The 24,528-nt window shown below is 38.6% G+C and overlaps 3 protein-coding genes across 3 annotated transcripts; 2 read left to right on the top strand and 1 right to left on the bottom strand.

Annotated features, from left to right (window-relative positions):
* The first annotated feature begins 609 nt into the window (after positions 1-609).
* On the top strand, positions 610-4,248 carry LOC138876393 (uncharacterized). Its single transcript, XM_070155307.1, has 5 exons — positions 610-972; positions 1,452-1,882; positions 1,942-2,142; positions 2,943-3,037; positions 3,239-4,248. Exons 1-5 carry the CDS (start codon positions 610-612, stop codon positions 4,246-4,248), a joined length of 2,100 nt encoding a protein of 699 aa, XP_070011408.1.
* A 129-nt stretch (positions 4,249-4,377) lies between these two features.
* LOC138876392 (uncharacterized) lies at positions 4,378-4,770 on the top strand. The gene has a single exon (XM_070155306.1). It carries the CDS (start codon positions 4,378-4,380, stop codon positions 4,768-4,770), a length of 393 nt encoding a protein of 130 aa, XP_070011407.1.
* An 18,438-nt stretch (positions 4,771-23,208) lies between these two features.
* LOC104223036 (uncharacterized) lies at positions 23,209-24,351 on the bottom strand. Its single transcript, XM_009774386.2, has one exon. It carries the CDS (start codon positions 24,349-24,351, stop codon positions 23,209-23,211), a length of 1,143 nt encoding a protein of 380 aa, XP_009772688.2.
* Between the last annotated feature and the right edge of the window lie 177 nt (positions 24,352-24,528).

Raw genomic sequence — 24,528 nt, 5'->3', positions numbered from 1 at the left:
ATAACAAGATGTCCCAGAATTCGGGGTGGATGACTAGAGGTACAACACTGACACCTATAGTGCATTCAGTACCTCTTGACCTAAATAATTCGCAGGCAGAGAACATGGCCACACTTCTAACTCGGATGAGTATTTTGACAAAGAAGATAGATGAGATGGGTACCAAACAGGTGCATATTGTTGACACAACAAATGGAGGGTTGTATACACCCTGTGTTAATCAGCCCTATGTGTTCATGGAGCGGAGAAGGTGAAAATCAAGGGGCAAGGGAAGATATGAATTATGTTAACAACTTTGGGGGTCAGAGACAAGGAGGACAACAGTGGAGACCTGCACCAAATCAGCAATACAGACCCAATATGCCTCAGCCTGGGGGTATGCAAGCTCAAGACCAAATGGTATCATACCACCAGAGACAACAAGGCTACCCACAGTAGAACCAACAACAGTTGACATATCAGCCACCTCCTCAGCAGCAAGATAACAACATGGTAGAGATCAGGAGGATGCTCCAGCAACTCATTGGGACAAATGGTAAGATGCAATAAAAGTTGGCAGTACATGATTCAACTATAAAGAACATTGAAACTCAATTGGGGCAGTTGTCTATGGCTTTAAACAATTACCCCCAGGGAACATTTCCAGCGGATACAAATATTAACCCCAAGAAGCAAAACCCGAATCAGCTAATGGTAGTAAGGCTTCAGAATGGGAGAGATTTAGACAAAGAGCAGGAGGTTGCCCAAGCCAGCAAGGAGACTACGCTAGCCACTCCAATTCCACTAGAGGTAGATGAACCAACAAATCTGACTGAAGTGGTAGTTGAACAGGGTCAAGATGAAAAGGATAAGGCTAAGGTAAATGAACAAACTACAGAACAGGTGGTGCCTCTTGTGCCACAGAACCCCAACAGAGAGAAGCCAACAAGCAGTGCACAAAGGGTGATACCTGCACCATTCCCTCAGAGACTGGTAAAACAAAAGAAGGAAGATCAATACAAGAAATTCATGGAGATGCTGCATCAAATCCAGTTGAATATTCCTTTGATGGATGCCTTGAGGGAGATTCTAGGTTATGCAAAAATGATGAAAGACCTAATTTCACGGAGTTTGATTTTCAAAATCTATCCACAGTGACTCTGATGCAGACTTGTAGCGCAGTAGTGACCAGACCGATGGCTCAAAAGATGTTCGACCCAGTTAGCTTCACTATTCCGTGCATGATTGGGAGTTACGCCTTTGCAAAGGCATTATATGATTTGGGATCCAGCATAAATTTGATGCATTTGGCTATATACACCAAACTGGGCATTGGCAGGGCTAGACCGACTTCGATGCTGCTGTAGTTGGCTGACTGCACGGTAAAAAGACCTACTGGGATTCTTGATGATGTATTGGTGCAAGTGGGGAAGTACGTGTTCCCTGCAAACTTTGTTATTCTGGATTGTCAGGTAGATGAGGAGATACCTATCATTTTAGGTAGGCCATTTTTGGCCACTGGGAGAGCCCTGATTGATTGTAAGACTGGGGAATTAAAAATGAGACTGAACGATGAAGAAGTCATATTCAATGTTCAGCAATCTATAAGGAGACCCAGTGAATATGTGAATTGCTCTCTAGTGAAGGCAGTGGATATGATACTGCAAGAAGATGATGTGACCCTGACTGCTAAAGATCCATTGGAGGCATGTCTGATAAATTTAGAAGAAATGGATGGTGAAGGGTTGGCTGAGTGGGTCATGGCACTTGAAGGCCAAGGATTTTGGAAATGGGAACCTCAGTTCGAGTCCCTTGAGTTAGAAAAAAGAGCTACACCCCCAGCAAAGCCATCGGTAGAGGAACCACCCAAGTTGGAGCTGAAGCCACTCCCAGCTCACCTCAGGTATGTTTTCTTAGGCCCCGATTCTACGTTGCATGTGATTATATCATCCGGTTTGTTAGATGTGCAGGTAGAACTGTCTTACAAGTACTGCAGGAAAGCAAGACTGCCATTGGCTGGACCATGGCAGACATAAAGGGTATCAGCCCAACCTTCTGTATGCATAAGATTCTCTTGGAAGAAGGGCACAAACCTTCTAGAGAACATCAACAAAGGCTAAACCCAAACATGAAAGCGGTAGTAAAGAAGGAAGTGATCAAATGGTTAGATGCGGGAATCATCTTCCCCATCTCTGATAGAAATTGGGTCAGCCTTGTCCAATGTGTGCCGAAAAAGGGGGAATGATTGTTGTGCAAAATGAGAACAATGAGTTGATCTCAACTCGTACAGTCACGGGATGGTGGATTTGCATGGATTACCAAAAATTGAACACAGCCACCCGAAAGGACCACTTCCCCTTACCTTTCATTGACCAAATGTTGGATAGGTTGGCCGGGCGCTCACACTTCTGTTTCTTGGATGGTTATTCGGGGTACAATCAGATATCAATAGCCCCGGAAGATAGAGAGAAAACATCCTTCACTTGTCCATATAGCATCTTCGCCTTTCGGAGAATGCCTTTTGGGCTTTGTAATACACCGGCGACATTTCAACGGTGCATGTTAGCCATTTTCACAGACATGGTGGAGGATATTATGGAGGTCTTTATGGATGACTTCTCCGTGGTGGGAGATTCATTCGAGTATTGTCTTCACAACTTAAGAAGAGTGCTTAAAAGATGTGTGGAGACAAATTTAGTGTTAAACTGCGAAAAGTGTCATTTTATGGTACAAGAAGGGATAGTCCTGGGACACTGAGTGTCCAATAAGGGAATTGAGGTCGACCATGCCAAGGTTGACGTGATTGAAAAACTACCACAGCCCACTTCGGTCAAGGCGGTGAGAAGTTTACTTGGGCACGCCGGGTTCTACAGGCGATTCATCAAAGATTTCTCCAAAATTGCTAACCCATTGTGCAAACTCCTTGAAAAGGATCACCCCTTTGTGTTTTCTAATGAATGCAGGTTGGCATTTGAGGAACTGAAGAAGAGATTGGTGACTGCACCCATCATTGTTGCACCCAACTGGGAGCAAACGTTTGAGATAATGTGCGACGCCAGTGACTACACCATAGGAGCAGTCTTGGGGTAGCGACAGGGTAAATTGATACACTCGATTTATTATGCAAGCAGAACGCTGAGCGGTGCATAACTCAATTACACTGTGACGGAAAAGGAGATGTTGGCTGTTGTTTTTGCATTCGATAAATTTAGGTCATACTTGATTGGCTAGAAAGTTATTATTTACACTGACCATGCAGCAATTAGATACTTGATAGAAAAGAAGGAGTCAAAGCTACGCTTGATTCGCTGGGTTCTTCTGTTACAAGAATTTGATCTGGAAATACATGACCGAAAAGGGATAGAGAACCAAGTAGCTGACCACCTCACAAGGTTGGAAGGAGCTGAAAAGAAAGGAGAGGTTGAGGATATAACAGAGACATTCCCAGATGAACAATTACTGGAAATGACAATGGAGGAGGCACCTTGGTATGCTGATATTGCTAATTATTTAGCAAGTGGTATTGTACCTTATGAACTCTCCTCAATTCAAAAGAAAAAGTTCTTTCGTGATTGTCGATATTATTATTGGGATGAACCTATATTGTTTAAAATATGTGTAGACAACATGATCCGGCGGTGTATTCCCGAGAAAGATCAACATTCTGTTTTGCAGGCTTGCCATGCTTCACCATATGGTGGACACTTTGGAGGGATTCGGATAGCAGCTAAGGTATTAGAGTTAGGCTTGTACTGGACTACTCTGTTCAAGGATGCCCATGCTTGGGTTAAAAGCTGTGATGAATGCCAAAGAACTGGCAACATATCTCGTAGACACGAGATGCCAATGACCACAAGTCAAGAGGTGGAGATTTTTGACATGTGGGGGATTGACTTCATGGGGTCATTCATCAGTTCGTACGGTAACAAGTACATATTGGTAGCAGTTGACTATGTATCCAAGTGGGTCGAAGCAGTGGCTCTCCCGACCAATGATGCTAAGGGGGTACTAGGCTTTCTAAAGAAGAACATTTTCACGTGTTTTGGTACCCCACGAGCTATACTCAGTGATGGCGGAACCCATTTCTGCAATAGAGCATTCGCACGGCTGCTGGAAAAATATGGAGTTCATCGTAAAGTGACCACCCCATACCACCCACAATCGAGCGGGCAAGTTGAAATGTCCAACAGGGAGATTAAAAGTGTCCTTACAAAAATAGTGAATGCAACAAGGACTAACTGGGCAAAGAAATTGGATGATGCATTGTAGGCATACCACACAGCCTTCAAACCCCCAATTGGGATGTCACCGTAAAAGTTGGTGTTTGGTAAGGCATGCCACCTCCTAGTTGAGCTAGATCATAAAGCACTTTGGGCATTGCGGCAGTTGAACTTAGACATGGAGACAGCAGGCACTAACAGAGTCACGGGATTACATGAGCTTGCGGAATTCAGGTTCCAGGCCTTTGAGAGTGCTAGATTATACAAAGAAATGATGAAATTAATGCATGATAAGCACATATTGGATCTAAACTTCAAACCCGGAGATCTAGTGTTGTTATACAACTCGAGATTGAGATTATTCCCAGGTAAGTTAAAGTCTCAATGGTCAGGACCCTTCAGAGTGGTGCAATTGTTCTTGAGTGGAGCTGTAGAGATTGAATCAGAAGATGGGACAAACAAGTTCACAGTAAATGGGCAAAGGTTGAAACATTACCTTGGCATGTCTGATGAAAAAGGGGATAGAGTGGTAATCACTTTGGGAGAGCCCCAGTACGCGGATGAGGAGTGATGGTCAAATGATGGCGTCGTACCGCGAAGTTAACTCAAGCGTTGTGTTGGAGGCAACCCACAAGTGTGTTGATTAGCTATTCATGTAACTTAAAAAAAATAGCACAGCAATCGCGGTAAACCGCGACAAACTGCGGTGGAAGGCAAACATTCTGCCTCGATTTTTCCATCCCACCGCGACCGCGGTGGACCGTGGTATACCGCGATGAGGCGTGAACACCCTACCTCAGATTTTAAAACCCACCGCGGTCGGTCCAGATAATTTTAATTTTTTTTCCTTTTTTTCGTTTTTCTTAATTTCTTTCTTCATCTTTTAATTTTACAACCCAAACCCCCCCCCTCCCCCTCTTAAATCCAAACCACGACCCCCTCCCCCATATTCCCAATTTCTCTCTCTCTCTCTCTAAACCCTAACCTCCCCAATTCCTCTCTTCTTCTCCTTCACTCACACCACCCCCATCTCCCACTCTTCTCCTCCTTTCCCCCTTAAGGTAAGATTCTAACTCTTCTCTCTCTTTTCTTTGGCATTGTGTTGTATTGTGTTGTAGTTATGTAATTTTATGTTGTGTTGAGATGTATTTGTTGGTCTACTCTTTTTCTTCTTGTTTTTTCTTTTCAATTTTATTTTTGAGTTTGATTGGTGAAGGGGCTGTGAATTGCATATTTGAACGGTGTTATTGGTGGGTGATTGAATGAAGTAAGTGTGGGGTGTGTTGGTGTGGTAGTATACTTATTTGGGGAGGAGCTTGGATGTACCCATGAGGGCTAGATGTGTCTGGATAGCACTTTGCTCACAAGGTGTTTGGGAAATTTCCCCAATAGAGATATAAGGAGCTATTGTGACATGGTTATGGTGAAGTCTGAGTAACCATCCATAGTCACACATTTTGCGCACTCAGTAATAGGCGTTTCATTGTATGTCAGGTACAATGAGCTTCTCCAGGAAGAGACGAAACACCGGACCCTCCATCAGTGGACCGGGAAGCTACTCACGATCTAGGAGCCAAGCCAGTGCACCTTAGTTTGACAGCACTTGGTTTGTCTCCAGCGCAGCAGAGAATAGGTACAACCAGAAAGCAACTAAGAATTTACAACCAGAGGTACACATTGATCGAATGGCTTTGGAGGTGGAATGCCCCAATATGTTGAATGAGCTACGGTGGTGTCAGCTGGACATTTTCTTCGAGGTACCGGAGGAGGATAATGTTCAATTAGTAAGGGAGTTCTATGCGAACCTGCCAGAACATGAGAATGGGGTTGTGATGATACGCAATACCCCGGTAAATGCATCCCTCGATGCCATCCGCAGGGTATACAGGTTGCATATGTTTCGGGGTGAATTTGATCCTTATCATACTTTTAGAGGATCACGGGCCTTGTGGGGAACTCTTCTTGATACTATCTGTGGGCCGGATGGAGAACACCTATGGATCAAGCATAGGATTACTCTCAACTCCCACTATTTGAATTGGGAGGCCAAGTGTTGGCTAACCATTGTCAACAGTCGACTGTTGCCATCCAGCAACACGACAGATGTTATTCTACCACGGGCGTCCGTAATCCACTGTTTTATGTCCCATAGTGACTTTGATGTGGACCGGATCCTTCATGAAGAGATGTTCATTCAATCACCTGAGCTAACAAAGGGCCACTACTTCCCTTCGTTGATCACCCGGCTGTGCCGGATTGCTCGAGTTCCTAAAGACCCTCGGGTTGATGGGAGATTGCCACTAAAAGCCCCATTCCGGGCAAGAAAAATTGGAATTGAATGAGAGCCGGTGGTGAATGTTGATGACTCTGATGATGATTCGGCTGATGATGATGAGGTAGCTGAGGTTCCCCCTCCTCCGAGAGTTGATATGGCAGGCCCATCACAGCCACACCGGAGCACCTGTATGACAGCTTTGGAGCAGGATATGGCTGGCTTGCGTGCCTCAATCACTGATTTCTTTGTCCGTGTTGATGCGGTGGCCGAGAGGCAAGTGAAATCGGAGAAGAAATTCTTGGGTTGGTTGAGGTCGATGGGACGTGCATGCAACATGAACCCAGACACTGTCTCCGATCAGGAGTGAGTCTTTAGGGAAGTTCCTTAACCTCACTGTTCTTTAAATTTTGAGCCATGGGGACATGTCTTCATTTTAAATGTGGGGTAGGGATATTTCATTGTATGTTTGTAATTGTAATAATTGACTTTTTGATTTTGCTTGTTTTGTCTTGCTTTGATTGTTTTGATGTAGATTAATAGTTCATTAGGAAAGCTAAAATAGTAAGTGACTTGTCCCGATGACGGATCTCTTTCGGCGAAGTTCTTGAGGGACTAAGTCGGAAAAAAAAGTGGAATATGGAGACTCTTCCTGATGACGGATCCGTTAGACAATTTTCTTGAGGGAAGTAGTCTAGAGAAAAGACCAAAAAGAATTTATTTTTTTAGTTTATTTTTAGGTAGTGTAGTAACTCCCCCTTGGTTTTTCTTTGGGTCACGGTTCTTTTCCAAGGGTTTAACTTGAACGGGGTATAGGTAGTTTTTGTTTTTGATCTTTTTAGTTTAGGTTAGGATTAATGGGCCACGAGCGAAAAATAATTTTTTTACACCTGAACACGATAGACACTAGAGTTCAACACCTAGCTTCATTGGTTAAATCCTGTTAGAGTGCCTTAAAATTGTACGTTTGCATCTAACTTGAACACTCAAAAGAGAATGTCTTGATAACCCAATCCGGAGTGAGTCATGTGCCATGTGTGTGTGAGTTTTACTGTGTTCCATGTTTCATATTTGATGCCTAGAACTTGCCCTGTGTGTTTGCAAAGCGGAATAGTAGTTTCTTTCAGTTTTAGAAGTGATATAGGCATTCTTTGTTGATCCAGATATATAAAGTGACCCACCTGAATGCAATACATCATAGTTAACCCTGTTGAGCATATAAGCCTACTTCTTTGGCAACCACATTGCGAACCTTACCCAATTGTTTGAATAGCTGGTTGTTTAAACCTTTTTACCTCCCAATAAGCACTTGAACGGTAATGGAAATATGCAAAAGTAAAAGTGTGGGGTGGTGGTTTGGTTTTTGAGTGGAACCATTGAGATAGAGAAAAGAGGTAGAATTTGAAGCATAAAAGAAAAAGCACCATGAAAAAAAAAATATTCACAATGGTTGAGAAGTGGTGGCTTGTACAAATTGTACCTAATGGAAGGGGATGTTTTAAACAAATGAGGTGGAGTACTGGTTGGCATAATTATGATCTTTAAGTTAATGTAATTGTATTAAAAAGTGCTTAGGGAGGTTAGTCACTATATCTAAATATATCCTTCCTGTCACTTAGCCTACATTACAACCAAGTAAAGTCCTATTGATCTTAGACTGAATGAGCTCAATTAGTGAAGTATTACACTACGAGCAAGCCTATGATGCATCTTTGTGGCATGTGAACGTTCTTTCTGAGAGTGAGTGAATTCTATCTATCTCAGTTCCTACTTGTTTTAATTATAGTTATATGTGGAACTACTCTCTTGTGTGATGTGAGGGCATGTGATTCACAAAGGAAAGGTAAGTCTTGACTCTTGTATAGAGTAGTTTGAGTAAGTGCGGATGTGCATGGTACAAAAGGTTTGACTCTTAGAGTAAAAGTTGTTCACTACTAGGTGCAAATTTTTGTAAAATGTTCATGGTGTTAGTTGTTAAAGGAGAATCTTAGGGAAGAAATCTTGATGGAGTGTGGTGGATTGCTCGAGGACTATCAATGATTTAAGTGTAGGTGTTGATAGTAGGCTATATAGTTGATATTTATACCTTAATATGACCATACTTTGTTGTTGTTTTATAGATAAATTGCCAACAAAATGCTCTAAATAGTGTTCTTTTGTTTAGCAGGGAATATTATATGAGAGGAAGCAACATGGAGTGTTTTGGAGGCGATAATGTGAAGAAAAACGCCCGCTCGAGAAGTACCCGAACACAAAGAAGCATAAATGGTCTAGGCAAGAAGGCCACCACGACCGCTATAGCACCGCGGCGAACCGCGGCAGATTAATGAAAGGAGGCAGAAAGCTCAGCGTTCACCGCGGTCGACCGCGGTTGGCCACAATCGCGGTGAACTGTTCACTCCGCTAGAAGTTGGGGACCAAAGTGTAATTTCGTAGAAACTTTTGTAAAACCCTTATAAGCTTTAGAAACTCACCCAAATAAAGGGGGAAGCTAATTTTAGACTACTTTTGGAGGAAGAACAAGTATGAAAAGATCAACCAAACATTAGAGTTCTTCTATCTCCTTTTGATTCTTGCAATTTTACATTATGAACAATTTAGTAGTTCTTCCTTATTTTGTTATGAGTAGCTAAACACTTATCTAGGGTTGATGGAACCAATTATTGGTTGAAGTTTTGACTCAAGTTGTTATAATCGAGCCGGATTTACGATATGATTGTTCAACTATGTTTTGTATGGTGATTAATTGAATGGGCCCTTGATTAATCGTGTCTAATTACCTTATATTGCTTGAGAAAGAATATTAGGTTAGATAGTTGTTGAACAACACCACTTTTGGGTAATTGAAGAGATTCATTACTAGAACTTAAAAGTGGGTTTAGGGATAACAAAATTTTGGTGGGATAATTTAGAGTTGCATACCCATAGTCAGCTAGAGTAGTTCGAGAGAATGCTCTAGTAAATTATTGTAGTTGATCGAGAGATAATTACGATAGCCTATAACTCTTAATCCTCATGGAGTATTACGGTGAGATTATAGCGGAAGAGTCAAGACCTAAACTAGCAATTAGGGAAATCACTGCCCTAGACCTTTTTACCATTGAATTATCTTTATTTTAGCTTATTGTTGTTTTTAATAGTAGTTGAAGTAGTTAAACAAAAGAACCAAGTCTTTATTGATCAAAAAATCTTGCATCTAGAAATTGATTGAGTTGATAATAACATTGCTGAAAAGTGTAATAGATAAGTTAGTTCCCTGAGGATTCGATTCCGGACTTAAAATCGGATTATATTTGCAGCGACCGCTTTGTCTTTTAAAAGGCATAGTTGGGCGTTATCATGAGCCGATTTTGGAGCAACTTGGGAGTACCATTTTTATCACCAAGCATGAGGTAAGTGGTTTATACTAGTTTTGAGTTAAATACATGATTACATATGGATTTGAACATGAAAATTTGTATAGATTGTGGGATTTTTGGTAGAAGACCTAGAATTTGGTATTTTGAATTTTGGCAACCAATTTGGGCATGGAATTGGAAACAAAATATATATTCGAGTTCGTAAAGTTATGTGTAATCATTATCTTCGAAAATATTTGGAATTCGGGCACGTGGGCCCGAGGGCGATTTGTCAACTTTACGAGCGGAGTTGGAAATTGATATAAACTGAATTGTTATGAGTATTTGGGAATATAGTAATGGGTTTGCATAATTATTGGCTAGTTTTGAAGCATTGAGCATCAGTTTGAGTTGTCGGAAGGGCTTGGAAGCCGGTTATGGAACTTTGGAGCGAGCTAAGTCTCCTTTATAACCTTGTAAGAGGGAATTGTCCTCGTAGATGAAATAATCCATTATGTACTACTATTTGTTGGGGTTACATACGCACGAGGTGACGAGAGTTCGTGCGTAGCTACTATTGTGCTTAAGTCCAGGTAATCTAGGACCCAAAAGCATGCTATACCTGAAATATTTGAAACCTTATTGACAATTTAAACTGCTTAAATCATATCGAATTAGTAAATGAATTTCTAAAGAGGTTAAACTTCATTTTTCTTAATCATTAAAAAGAAGATTGACTTTTCTTTGGATAAATGTTCCCTAATGAATTCTTGATTGACTGTTTAAATGTGTGTATTTATGTTTAACCGCATCGCACGTATGATTCGCGAGCGGGGTAATAGATGCATCTATGGTTCGCGTCATTCGACCCTATGGCAATGCACATTTTATTACTATGTTGGATCGGGCCGTACGACCTCGGCATGATTTGCACATCCTTGTAATGCTTGCTTGATATTTACAAAATTGACATTACCTCTCTGGCCTAAGATAAATTTGATAAAATGATGAAATATAAATCTTTGGAAATCTATTATTATTAAAGGAATTGTTTACCCGCTTCAGGTTTTATGAGTTTATATTTGCCTTATAAAATGCATGATTTTTTCAGATTATTAATATATTACTACTGGACCACTAGTAAGTATCGAAATCGACCTCACGTCACTACTTCTTCGAGGTTAGACGGGATACTTATTGGGTACCTGTGGTTTTTGTACTCATACTATACTTGCTGTGCATTTTTGTTGCTCAGGCACATGTATGTCTAGTGGCCTAGTTGGGCACAGTGGCATGGTTGATACGGAGACTTAGGTGAGCTGCACCTCTGGAGACGACCCGCAACCACCAGAGTCTCCTTCAGAGTATTTTATTGAATTTTCTTTACTGTCCAATTTATATTCCGGACCGTCACCGTATTACATTTGTTTCCTAAAAATTGCTCATGCACTTCTGACACTGGGTTCTAGGATGACTATGAGATTATTCAGTATTTGAATTTGTTAATGACATCATTATTTATTGTTTAATGTAATGAAAGGAAATGATTTCAAAAGTACTAAAACAAGAATTTGATTAACTTCTTGGTGTTGGCTTGCCTGGCAGTGGTATCCGGCACCATCAGGACTTTTAGTGAATTTTGGATCATGACTATAGGGCTAATTGCTAGATATTGGTTTAATCATGAAACATTCAAAATGCCTGGTCATGAAATACTAACATTATTATTAGAGTTGTGTGGCTAAGCAATAATTTTGAGATTCTCAATTTGTCGAATACCAAGATTTTTCTGTGTCTACTGAGTTGATGATACTAGTGAAACTTTTTTGCAAGAGCCTAAAGTATAGATACTGACTTTAGGGTTTTGAGGGGTTTTGAGATGTTAGGTTCTCTATTTAATATCTGAAGCTTTGGATATTGGCGTTGCAATGGAAATTTGTAACTAACATTGGTTGAACTACCAATAATCTAATCTTTAGGAGTTTGACTGTAGTTTAGAAGCTATGACCACTTTGTCTCATGTGACTTTTTAGAACTAAGGTTTATATATGTAACACTTGAGCTGTGATTAGCTCAATAGAACAGTAGCAATTGAAAGACAAAAATGAAAATTAATAGAAAGGATACAAATTCTTCATAATTCCCTAAATCCTCGTACCGACTCTATGATATTTAAAGGACAACTAGGACTGAGCTAATACAAACAAAAGAAAATAACATACCCATTAATTGAAGGACACGTGGTAATCTTCTAGAATGGGGCTTCACTTGATCTACTAAGGCTAATACCCAACTAGGCTGACCAACTAAAAAAAAGAAGGCTTTTACTAATCAATTGGACTAGGAAACATACTCCTAATACTAGATAAGAGACTCATCTCTTACAATATAATCTTATGTTTAGGAGTTTGACTGCATCGGTTGTTGAAGATCTTGTGAATGAGTGTTGAATTGAATCTTTTTTAGCATCATTGTCATATTTGAGAGCACTTGACTTGGTTGAACCACTAGAATTTGAAACACTTAAATTTTAATTCATTAGGTACTTCCTGAACAAACCAAAACCCACTAACTTATACTGTTTCCCGACTTGGGCTGCGTTGCAACATTTTTTCAAGAGCGATAAGGAGACCTTGTATCCGGATCTTGAGAATTACATTGATGTGTCATCTGATATCCTTATTCTGTAAGTTGCTGAAAGTGAATATTGGGAGAACAAAAAAAGTAGAGCCCTTTGGTTTCGGGGTCCTTTCCCATGAGAAAATAAGGGCAAGAGAAGCAAATGGAAGAGGCCAAAAGCTGGTAAAAGAATGTCTCCAACAACAATGCTAAAAGCTGCTCAGTTGAGGGTTAATGCTGCAGCAAAGGAGAAGCAAAAAACTGTAGTTCATACTTAAGAAGCTGGTATTGTTTCTATGTCACAAAATCCATTACATATGCTTGTGGATGCTGTTTTTTTGAATGATTTTACTAAACCACACAACCAGAGACAACAGATGAGAATTATAGGGAACCACGAACATACGACGAGAATTACAAGATCAATGAACAAGCCCCTTCTTTAATTGTATTCATTAGGAACTACAGTTAAATCAAGTACTATTAATAAAAGAAAGAAAATAAATGCCACTCACGCTGAGTGGGCATCATGAAAATGTTGTTTCCTTGAACTCTCATGAGTGAATAGGTCATCCTATGGTTTCGCATGAAATTCAGAGTGATTGTGCTTTGTAGTATAGTGGGACATCATTCCTAGATATTCCATATACTTTGGTTTCTCACAAATTGGGATTACACAGACAAAGGATTGCTCAATGGAGCTTAACAAAAATAAATAATCCTCATCGATCTTTAGTGTTATAAGATTAAAAAATTACTCATATTACTTAATAATAATAATAAATTGACCAAATATGCGGTATTGTACCATCAAAATTTAAAACGAAGACAAAAATTTCGATCATCAAAATTAGTACAAAAATAGCTAAAATATAAAAACCGTTGAAATTGTTTAATGATAAAAAGAATGTATTCGATAGTCAAAATCAATAAAGAACGATAGTATAATATAAAGAAAATGATTATTAAATGGTTGATTTCTCCGCAAAATTGGTGCAAAAGTGATTTTTTTATGGGTTTGATTATTAAATTAGCATGTATATACATTATTTAATTATTTTATAGGCTATGGAATTTTTCTTTCTTTTTTGATTTCCATAAAAATTAATGGTTATTTGATTTTTCCGCTAAATTGGTGGGAAAATGTTTTTGTTTCATTGGTTTGATTATTAAATTAGCATGTATATTTGACTAGATTTTAAAAGAAAATCTATAATTTTTTAAAGGTGTGATATCCTTTGTTATGTAATTACTAGATACATTATTTAAAATTGTTTTGTTATTGTTGAAATGTTAGATTGTTATATAAAAATATAAAATATTAGACAAATAGGTACAAAAAATAAATGGATTAAAGAAAGAAGAACAAATAATTTAACTATGTAATAGATCTTATCCATATTAAATAACTTCATGCAACATGAATTAAATATAGGATATGAACTAGTAACTACCATGTGATACATATTCTAATTATATATACTTCTAGACTACAATTATTGTACAAGCTTAAACTCTAATATTTATGAAAGTAGAAGAATTTATGAAACTATAAGACAAAATAGAAACAAAATAATCAAAGAAGAGTCATTCAAACATATATATATTTGACTAGCTTCTAAAAATAATTTTATGATTTTTCTAAGACGTGATATCCTTTGTTATGTAAGTTGTATACCGTCGAAATCGGGCATGTCCGATTTCGTAGGCTCAAGGAGTTGCGTCGAGAATAAGCTCAAAACGGACCTAGCTCGAGCCCGATGGCAGAGTATAGAACTTGAAGATCGAAGTGCTCGTTGAAAACCAAGGTCGAGTATGACTGACTTCGAGTGAGGCATAATAACTGAACGCGAGAAATTAGCAACCGACCGAAGATTTCGGCGGAGATCCCGTAATAGATCGAATCAAGCAATTATTGACACCAATCATGGGATTTTATTTCCGTTATTAGAATTGTACCTTATATAGGATTCCTCTACTATAGAAAGAGGGTCCTCATTCATTTGTAGGATATATCATTTACTGATAAGAAAATACACCCACATTATTCTCTTGCTATTTTACTTAATGTTCTTCAGAGTCATTTTATCATTTATTCTCATCATCATTCCTCGAGATTGTTATAGGTTGAAGTCGAGATTTTATCTACACACTGGTTTGATCTATCTTGTTCTTTAATTTATCTGTCTAATTCCTTGTTTGTCAATTGGTACCGAATTAAATCATATATCCTTAAAACCATAATATAAGTTTAATTGTTACTCGAATTTAAGGTTAAACAGTTTGGTGCCCACCGTGGGGCTAAGAATAATAGTGATTGGTTCAATGCTGATTCTGACAACACACGTTATTTTCACACTTGTTCTTGTTAAGTATTTTTGCTATCAGGTTAAAGCATGTCAAACTCACATAATGCACCCATACATGGTGACGATGGTCTCTGTTTTTACGGGGAGAACGACAATGTAATTGCTCCTGGGTTTGAAGTACCACCGGGTAATCTCGGGGGAGTACTAGTTGCCAATCCGATGGATGTCAGTTCACGCATTGCTTTGAACGCGAATGTGATGATCCAAAAGGTCATCTTACGATTTAAAAGTAAATTTTATATTTTGAGGCCTTAAAAACCTTATTTTATTCCTTCTCAATTTGCGTGTGCAGTCGAGCATATTTTTGGAAAGCTCTTATGTGAAAAGTTGAGAAAATTAATAATTTTTGCCTTTAAAAGTTAATTTAGTTGACTTCGGTCAACGTTTTGAGTAAACGGATCCGGACTCGTATTTTGACAGCCCCGGTAGGTCCGTATTGAAATATAAAACCTGGACATATGCCCGAAATTGGATTCGGAGGTCCCTAGCCCGAGTAATGAATTTTTGTTAAAAATTGTAAGTCTAAAATCTAATGGTTTAAAGAATTGGATTAATGTTTGATCTCATTGGTTGTAATGACCCGGCCGGTCGTTTTGAGAATTTAATCTCCGTTTAGAGGTGTAAGGTCTTGAACAGCTTCGTAATATGACCATCGACTTGTGTGCATGGTTGAATTTGATTAATGGGTGATTCAGAGTCGAATTGGAAAAAGGAATGAAGTTTTGGGAGTTTGAACGGTGAGAATTTGACCAGAATTAGACTTTTGAGTAAACGGCCCCGGAATGAAATTTTGATAATCCCAACAGCTTCGTATGGTGATTTTGGACTTAGGCACGCGTCCGGATTCAAATTTGGAGGTCCGTAGGGTAAATTGAGGCATTTCGGCGAAAGTTGGAAAAGTTGAAGTTTGAAAAATGGAGAAGTTTGACTCATAGTTGACTTTTGTGATATCGGGGTCGGAATGTGATTCCGAGAGTTGGAGCAGCTCCATCATGTCATTTTGGACTTGTCTGCAAAATTTGGCGTCATTCCGGGTTGATTTGATCGGTTTCGGCACAAGTTTTCGAATTTGGAAGTTTATAGTTCGATTCATGGTGTGATTTGTCGTTTCAGTGTTGTTTGATGTGATTTGAGACCTCGAGCGAGTCCAAATTAGGTTATGTGACTTGTTTGTGAGTTTAGACGGGGTCCAAGGGCCTCGAGTGTGTTCCGGGTGGGCTACGGGTGTTTTTCCCCATTTTTGGAACTGCTATTTTGCTGCTTCTGATATCCTTGTTCGCGATCCCGAACAGCCTCTCGCATTCACGATGCCTTGTTGTTGATCACCTCAAAATCATTCTTCGTGTTCGCTTCCTTCTCTTCGCATTCGCGAAGCCCTGCATTTTCCTTCTTCGCGTTCACGTACTTCCCTTCGCGTTCGCGAAGCCTTGCATTTTTCTTCTCCGCGTTCGCAAGCTCATCATCGCGTTCTCGATGAGCAACCTGGGCAGCCTTAACTTTTCTTCTTCGCGAACGCGGCCCTCTCTTTGCGTTCGCGATGAATAAAAACCTGGGCAGACAGAATATATCTCAAAATCGAGGGTTTCACCATTTTCATAACATTTTGACTTTTAGAGCTCGGTTCTTGGCAATTTTTGTTAGGTTTTTCACGAAATTCGATTGGGTAAGTGTTCTTCAACTAGAATTAAATATATTCCATGAATTTGTCTTTATTTTTATCATTTAAATTGTGTTTTGGGTTGGGGAAGGAGTTGGTTTTTGAAGAAAAATTTCAAAGTGAAAAATCATGATTTGAGGGACCAAATGGTATCGGAATTGGATAAATTTTGTATGGTTTAACTCATTTTGGAATGGGTGATTGGATTTTGTAAAATTTGATGGGTTTCGAGGTGCGGTCCCATGGGTCGACTTTTCGGTTGATTTTTATATTTTTGTAAAGATTGAAACTTTATTATTCGGAATAGTTCCTTATTCAATTTATGTATGTTTTGGAGTTGTTATAGTTGGATTTGAGCTGTCAGGAGGTCTTTTCGCCTGAGAAGTCCACTTTAGAGTACCAAGTTGTCGTCTTTGAGGTAAGTATATTGCCTAACCTTGTGGAGGGACTTCCCCTTAGGATTGAGTCTTCTATGTTGATTGAAATCCGTGTACGCGAGGTGACGAGTGTGTACCCGAACTTAATTGTGGATAGTTGGCCTTTTAAGGTTCTTAGGTTCTTATATTCACTATGTATGGTGTTATTCTTGATATGACTGAGTTCCTGCTTGTTAGTTTCGTCTCTACATGCTTAGTTGGAATTGTTTGCTTCATGATTTACTCTTATTGCCTAATTGTCATCCTGTTTGATTTAACTGAAGAACTTCGTCTCTCTTATCATCATGCTACCTTTTCATAACTTCCTGCATTACTGAGAGTTATTGTCATCCCTCCTATAATCGCCTAGTCTTAAGTGCAGCTAAGATCACCTTCCCTTAACTGAAATTACCGAATATTCTTGTAACTTCCCAACCTTAAACCGAGTTTAGATGACCTATATCTTTGTCGATTTGCCTTTATTTGGAACTACTAGACTCGTGTTGTCTTCCTTGTACTGATTTTGTTTATTTGGGATTGTCACTGCATGTTAATTTCCCCTTTCGTTGAACTGTCCCTTTTATGCCTTTCATTTTTTTTACGGTGACTATTCTTGTGAACTGGTTATACCAATTCCTTAAGATTTGAAGTTTTGGAGTGGATTCACTCGCTATATTTTGTATTACTGTCACTGTTATTGTTGTGTGGTTGTGGTTGTGTTGGTGCACGAGATCTATGTCGTGCGGTTGTGGTTGTTGGTGCATGAGGTCTCTGCCGTTCGGTTGTGGTTGTGTTATACACGAGGTCTCTACCGTGTGGTTTTTTTTTTGAGGGGTTGCACGAGGTCTTTATCGTGCTATTGTTACTATTGATATATTGCACATGCGGCGTGACAAGGCGGGATACGTTTATATACTTATATGTGGGTTGTGCATGTGGCGAGATAAGGTGGGAACATTATGATGCACGTATGGCGAAACAAGGCGGGCATTTATTATGTTATTATTTGCATACGTGGCGAGACAGGGTGGGCTATGTCAGGGATTGATTGTGACGATTTGTGATGGCCTGGGGGCATTCCTATTTGTTAATATTGTGATTGTGGTACGCTTACCTGTATGAGCTTTATCTCGTGGAAGTTGTGAGGAAACATTGTATGTGTTGTCTGCTCTTCTCCTTACGTCTATTAGCTGGTAGGAATTTTGTTAGAGCACTTGCACAAGCATACATATAGTTGAACACTCCTATTGAATGTGAAGTCCTCCTAATTTTGCTGAGTATAGATGTACACCCTCATTTACTTATTATATATATCAGAGTGGCCCTAGTTAGCAAGTGAGTTGTCAGTATGACCATGAGGCTGATGGGGACACAAGATGTCAAGTGTTAGATTTCAGGTACTGGGGCTCGTGAGTTGTAATTGTCCGAGATTCGGTATTCCGTCAAAATTATTGGATAAGACCTGATGTGAACACTGTCGTAGGATCTGAGTTATTGCTTACCTTTACTGTATTGTGACTCTAGGATTTGGGTTGTATTTTTGGTTGCTCTTCTGTGTCATTATTTTAGTAGTTGCTTGCGGTTTTCTTTCCTTATTGAGATTGTAGTATTATTAGCCATTTTGTGTAGTCTTTATATATACATCATGTACCGTTGTTCCTATATTTGTACAGTTTATTGGATTGGTAGGTGTCTTGACTGTTCCTCGTCACTACTCCACCGAGGTTAGTCTTGATACTTACTAGGCACCGCTGTGATGTGCTCATGCTACTCTTCTGTACATTTTTGCTGTGCAGATCCAGGTACTTCCACTCAGTTCTATCATTCTTGGGAGGAGGCGTTTCTGTAGAGACTTTGAGGTATATCTGCAGCATACGCAGACCGAGGAGTCCCTTTCTATTCTTCTGTAATAAGTATAGCTCTTCAGTATTTTTTCCTTATTTAGACATTTCTGGAATTAGAGCTTCTTATGTATCTCTTAGCTTGTGATTCGTGAGATTTCGAGTTTCGGGAATTGTTGTTAGCTTCGAGAGTTGTTATTATATGTGTCGAGCGGCACCTTAAACACTATTTCATTTTACTATTTCGGTTTTTAATTATTTCTTCCGCAATTATTGTTTACATTCCGCATTGTTAGGCTTACCTAGTCGTAGAGACTAGGTGTCATCACGATGGTTCACGGAGGGTACGTACCGGGGTCGTGACATTGGTACCGGGCTCCTATTTTGGTTTCGGATCCCGGTACAGGTTTAATATAATGTTTAAGTCATGCCTGTAAAATTTGTTAAAAAAATCGGAGTTAATTTGACGTGATTCGGGCATTCAGTTGAGAAAATAGGAATTTCAAGTGTTCTTAAGAATTTCATGTGATTTGGTACTAAATTCGTACTTCTAGGTGTTAATATAGTGATTTGATCGTGCGAGCAAGTTCGTATGATGTTTTTAGACTTGTGTGCATGTTTAGTTTGGAGCCCCGAGGGCTCGGGGGTGTTTTGAACTTAGAAAATTTTGCTGGTATAGCTGAACTTGTTGCAGGCCTCTAATCTCGCATTTGTGAGATCAGGTCGCAATTGCGAACCCTGCAGGTTCCGCTTTGCGGGGCTTTCATCGCAAATGCGAAGGGAAGTTGGGCATATTGGCGGTAGAAGTCGATGATTATGGGATCGACAGGACCCAATGTGAAAGGGCAAGTGTAAACACTTAAAAAACCCTCTACATGAGTTGTAATATCTTCTTCGGGGGTAGGAATCACCACCTCCTTGCCCTCCCAGTGGCAATCCTCCTTTACTTGTTTAAGGTCGCCCTCAGCTATCGAGCATATATACCTTGACATGGGTTCGAATCGACTAGGGACCGACGAGGTTTTCTCGGCCTTAAAGTCAGAAGTAAGATCACACGCCCCAGGAATGCACTCTTCAATACAAGGCTCCACCGGTATTTTATCGCCGACCAACCGCGACGAGGAGGCTTTTTCTTTTTGAGGGACAGTCTTTGATGTTCTGGCCATCGCTATATGAAGTTCAAGAAAGAAGAAGGAGTTGATGTTATGGCAAAAGCAAACTGACGAAGAAGATGAACTTAAGGAGAATAGAGAAGCTTGTAAAGATTTGAGGAAAGTTTTTGGAAATAAAGTTTAGAAACATTGTGAAATTGATCTATTTATAATGGCCACTTTGGCGGTTTGGGAGTGCTAGTGGCCTACCGTCAGCTATCATTAATTAATGATCTTAAAAATTGTGTGAACGCGACCTTTTAGTCACCTCTGTCACTGACATCATGGAATTGACGGCATGATCGAGGCATCGGAGAATCAAGGATCAAACCGTTTCTTATCACTTCGCTCTAAGAAACGCGGGGACTATCTGTATACGGTTGAAATCGGGCATGTTCGATTTTGTAGGCTCAAGGAGTTGCGTCGAGAATAAGCTCAAAACGGATCTGGCTCGAGCCCGGTGGCAGAGTATAGAACTTGAAGATCGAAGTGCTCATTGAAAACCAAGGCCGAATATGGCTGACTTCGAGTGAGGCATAATAACTGAACGGCGAGATATTAGCAATCGTCCGAAGATTTCGGCGGAGATCCCGTAACAGATCGAATCAAGCAATTATTGACACCAATCATGGATTTTATTTCCGTTATTAGAATTGTACCTTATATAGGATTCCTCTACTATAGAAAGAGGGTCCTCATTCATTTGCAGGATACATCATTCACTGCTAAGAAAATACAGCCACATTATTCTCTTGCTATTTTACTTACTGTTCTTCAGAGTCATTTTATCATTTATTCCCATCATCATACCTCGAGATTGTTATAGGTTGAAGTCGAGATTTTGTCTACACACTGGTTTGATCTATCTTGTTTTTAATTTATTTGCCTAATTCGTTGTTTGTCAATTGGTACTGAATTAAATCGCATATCCTTAAAACCACAATATAAGTTTAATTGTCACTCGAATTTAAGGGTAAACATAAGTATTAGATATATTATTTAAAATATTTTATTGTTGATGATATGTTAAATTGTTATATGTATAAAAGTATAGAATATTAGACAAATAAAAACCAAATTTAGATGGATTAAAGAAAGAAGAACAAACAGATTAACTATGTAATAGATCTTATCCATATTAATTAACTTCATGAATAAATATGATGAACAATTAGAAATATTTTATGTTAATTTTTATTTAGTTAAAGTCAAAGTTGGCCCGGTTTGCTTTGATTTAATAATATGGTGCAACTTGAATGGATCTTCTAAGATTCAAGAACTACCTATTTTCTTAAATCCAAATGTCATTTAGTAGTTAGTCATTCACTTTTTTTCTACGCTTCTCGTACCTATTCATTTTATTATTGAAATAAAATTATAATTACTGTTTACTAATTTCATTATTGTTTACTCACTATTATTTGGAATGACCAATACTAAATAACATATTATAAAGAACTCGGTTGGAAAATCATACATTTTAAATAGGTTATTTAGGTTTACCGATTCTTAATTTGTAGGAATTTTTAAACTAAATAGGGTATTTAGACTTATAAGAAAGATATTAGCTAATTTAACTTTTAAGTTTTGGGTTACCATTTTTAATATAGTACAAATAGATAGATATATTGAATGCTACGGGCACCATTACTGAATTTATACATTAGTATATTCTCAACCTCTAAATTTCATTATTGGTCTTTTGTTTGTTTAAGAAAAAAGTTTCAAACTTGGGCTCTCCTCAAATTTTTATGCTTTCTTTTGTTAACGTGATATCCAAGCCAATTTTTGTTTACCTTAAATATTTTGTCGGAAAAATAAAAAATAGCAAGATTTATAAATGGTAATTGAAGAATAGCCCACAGTTTCAAAAGTAATCGAAACTTAGTCACTTTTTCATGTAAAGATAAAATCTGAACAAAAATACTCTTAAAAATATGGAAATATTCCAGCATAATATGTTGGAGTTCGAATCCTTTACATATGAGCTTCCAGCATAATGTGCTGGAATTTCATAATGTGCTGGAGTTCCAACATAATATGTGGGAAGTTTATATGCAGGAACTCATAATCCTGCATATTACGCTGGAACTTTCCGTGTTCTGGAGTTCCAACATAATATGTTGGAAGTTTATACGCAAGAGCTCCATAATCTCGCATATTATGCTGGAACTTTATGTGTTTCAGCAAAACTATGGCTATTTTTAAAGGACTTTGCAAACACTGGCTATTTTTCGATTACCAATCTGAAAACTGGTCGGCTCGTGCTATTTTCACTATTTTGTCAAGTATTTACTATTTTCCCTTAACATAAATACCCGATAACGCTGTCTTCTCAAAATTTTATGTCTTAATGGCGCCTTGACCATTTTACCATTTGTCTTGGTCACAAAGCTCATCGGAGGTTGAATTTCTGGATTAACATTCCTTTCAAACGACTGGAATTCAGTCCAAAACTAAAGCAAATATAACTGAACTTTTATAGAAAAGAAGTCGTAAAAATTTCTGTCTGCCTTTTGTCGAGACAAAAAACTATCATACTAAAAATAAATTGACCTCTAGACGTAAGAAAATTAAGGGGCAAGCGCACATATAGTCATTCTCAGGGATGGTATTTAAAGATTAGCCACTACTTTTTTGTCCTGAAATTTTAAACTAAAAATCTTATCTTCAGGATAAGTCTGGACATTTTGTCCTGAAAATTTAAAATTCAGAATGCACTGACTAATTCCTAAATAGCAGCCCTTTAAAGTGGCTATCTGGTGTCATTTCTATGAAAAAGGTCGGCTTCGCACAGATAGATCTTTGCCGGGGGAGATTGGTGCCCGTTGAGGTATGCCCATGGAGCACGCAGATCCCAAAAACGCATAGTTTCTCCTCCAAAAATGACTTCTCTGGTCGGGGAACGCATTAAATATTTACCTAAACCAGTAGGTCCTTGAGCGCGGATTGAACTAGGGAATAGAATTCAAGGGCAACAAAGGCCCTTAGATAGGACTTCATCAATGTATAGAAGAGATTTTCTTTCTAGTAGTTGCCGCGGGAGAGTCTTTCTCCAATGAGAGTAAAGAAAGTTTTTGGGCGAAAAGAACTTGCCCTTTGACACCAAGGTATAAAAGCTGATTGCTGGCGATGGAATTATTATAATATGAGTCAATATCCCTGAGGTTTATCTTACAAATATCCCAAATAAGTTTTAGAAACGCATTATAAAAAGAAAAAAAAGTTGCTCAAACTGGTCTCCCTTTTGGCCTTTGCTATTATCACACTATAAATGCAACTATACAAACTAAGGATTTTACCTTTAAAACCATAGAACTAACTAATCTCAATAAAATGACACAAACTATGGAAAACATGGTCCTTCAATTACTGGATGAGTTCTTGTGACCATAGCAATAGGCATTTTACTTCTACCAACAACAATAGTTTCCAAAAACTCACCATTCTCTGCTTCTCTTTCCATTTCACATGTTTTCTTGGCTTTAAAAATTCCCAATACCATCTTTCCTACTGCAGCTACCAATGCCAACCCGAGTAGTCCGATAACAGATCCAATAACCAAAAAACCCCATATTCTCCTCTTCTTCTTCATCTCTAAAGGTAACACTATAGAGAAATGACCGTGATTTCTTGTATAACATAAGTTAGGAAATATCATTCCACTAAAAGAAACTTTACCATTTTCATCAAACATAACACACTTTGTTCTTTCCTTCATCTCTGTTAAATTCTTGAACTCGATCGATATAGGTTGTCCCATTGGTTTAAGATCAATCTTTGTAAGATTTGTAATACTACTAATATGTGATGGTGCATCATAAACCATGAAACCAATAACAGAAGTTAAGAGATTGTAACCTGATATGTTGAAGTAATGAGAAGACAAGTTTCCTAAATCATTATACACAATGTGGATTCTTTTAACATAAGGTACTGGAATTGTTTTTGGAGGAATAGAAAAACCACTAAAGTTTGCACCTTTTTTCCACAATGTTCTGCTTCTTAATCGCACGAGTGAGAGTTTCATTCCTGCTAGATTTGAAGGAAGATTTGCATTGTATAAAGCTCCAGTATGTTGATGAACCAAAGTTTTGAAAGCATGTTCGTGAAGAATAACGTCTAATGATTCTGTAAGGTTGTTATTAGAACATTGAACAAGAAGAAAGAGTTTCAAGAATAGGAATAACAGAACTATGTACAAGTTGTGAATAAAACTTGATGGGCATTGTCTGTTCTTGGATTTCATTGAATTGGTTAAGTGTTTGGTTAGCTTTACTTTCCAACTGTATGAAGGATTTTGAGCTTGAAATATGGCTGAAACTGAGGGAGAAAGAAGAGTTGGAGGTGGAAAGTTGGTTTCTTTTGGACTAAAGAGTAGGGTTATACACTCAAAGTCATGCTTAAGTTGGTCCCAATAGATTAATAATAGGGATTCCACCTTAGGGTGAAGGAATGATGACTTTGTCTGTTGATAAAGAGAGACCATTATTCTTCCATGAAATGTGGGAATTATCACATGGACCAAAACATCTTCTTTTGTCTTCTTGCGGACAAATCTTTGTTATTCCTATTTGTTGCAATTACCTCTGTTGGAAACCTCCTCTCTACCCTTCCAGGGTAGGGGTAAGACTGCGTACATCTTACCCTCCCTAAACCCCACTTG

This window comes from Nicotiana sylvestris, chromosome 8, assembly GCF_000393655.2.
Source record: "Nicotiana sylvestris chromosome 8, ASM39365v2, whole genome shotgun sequence".
Classification (NCBI taxonomy): Eukaryota; Viridiplantae; Streptophyta; class Magnoliopsida; order Solanales; family Solanaceae; genus Nicotiana; species Nicotiana sylvestris.
Note: the sequence above shows the minus strand (reverse complement) of the source record. Positions and strands in the feature narration are given on the sequence as shown.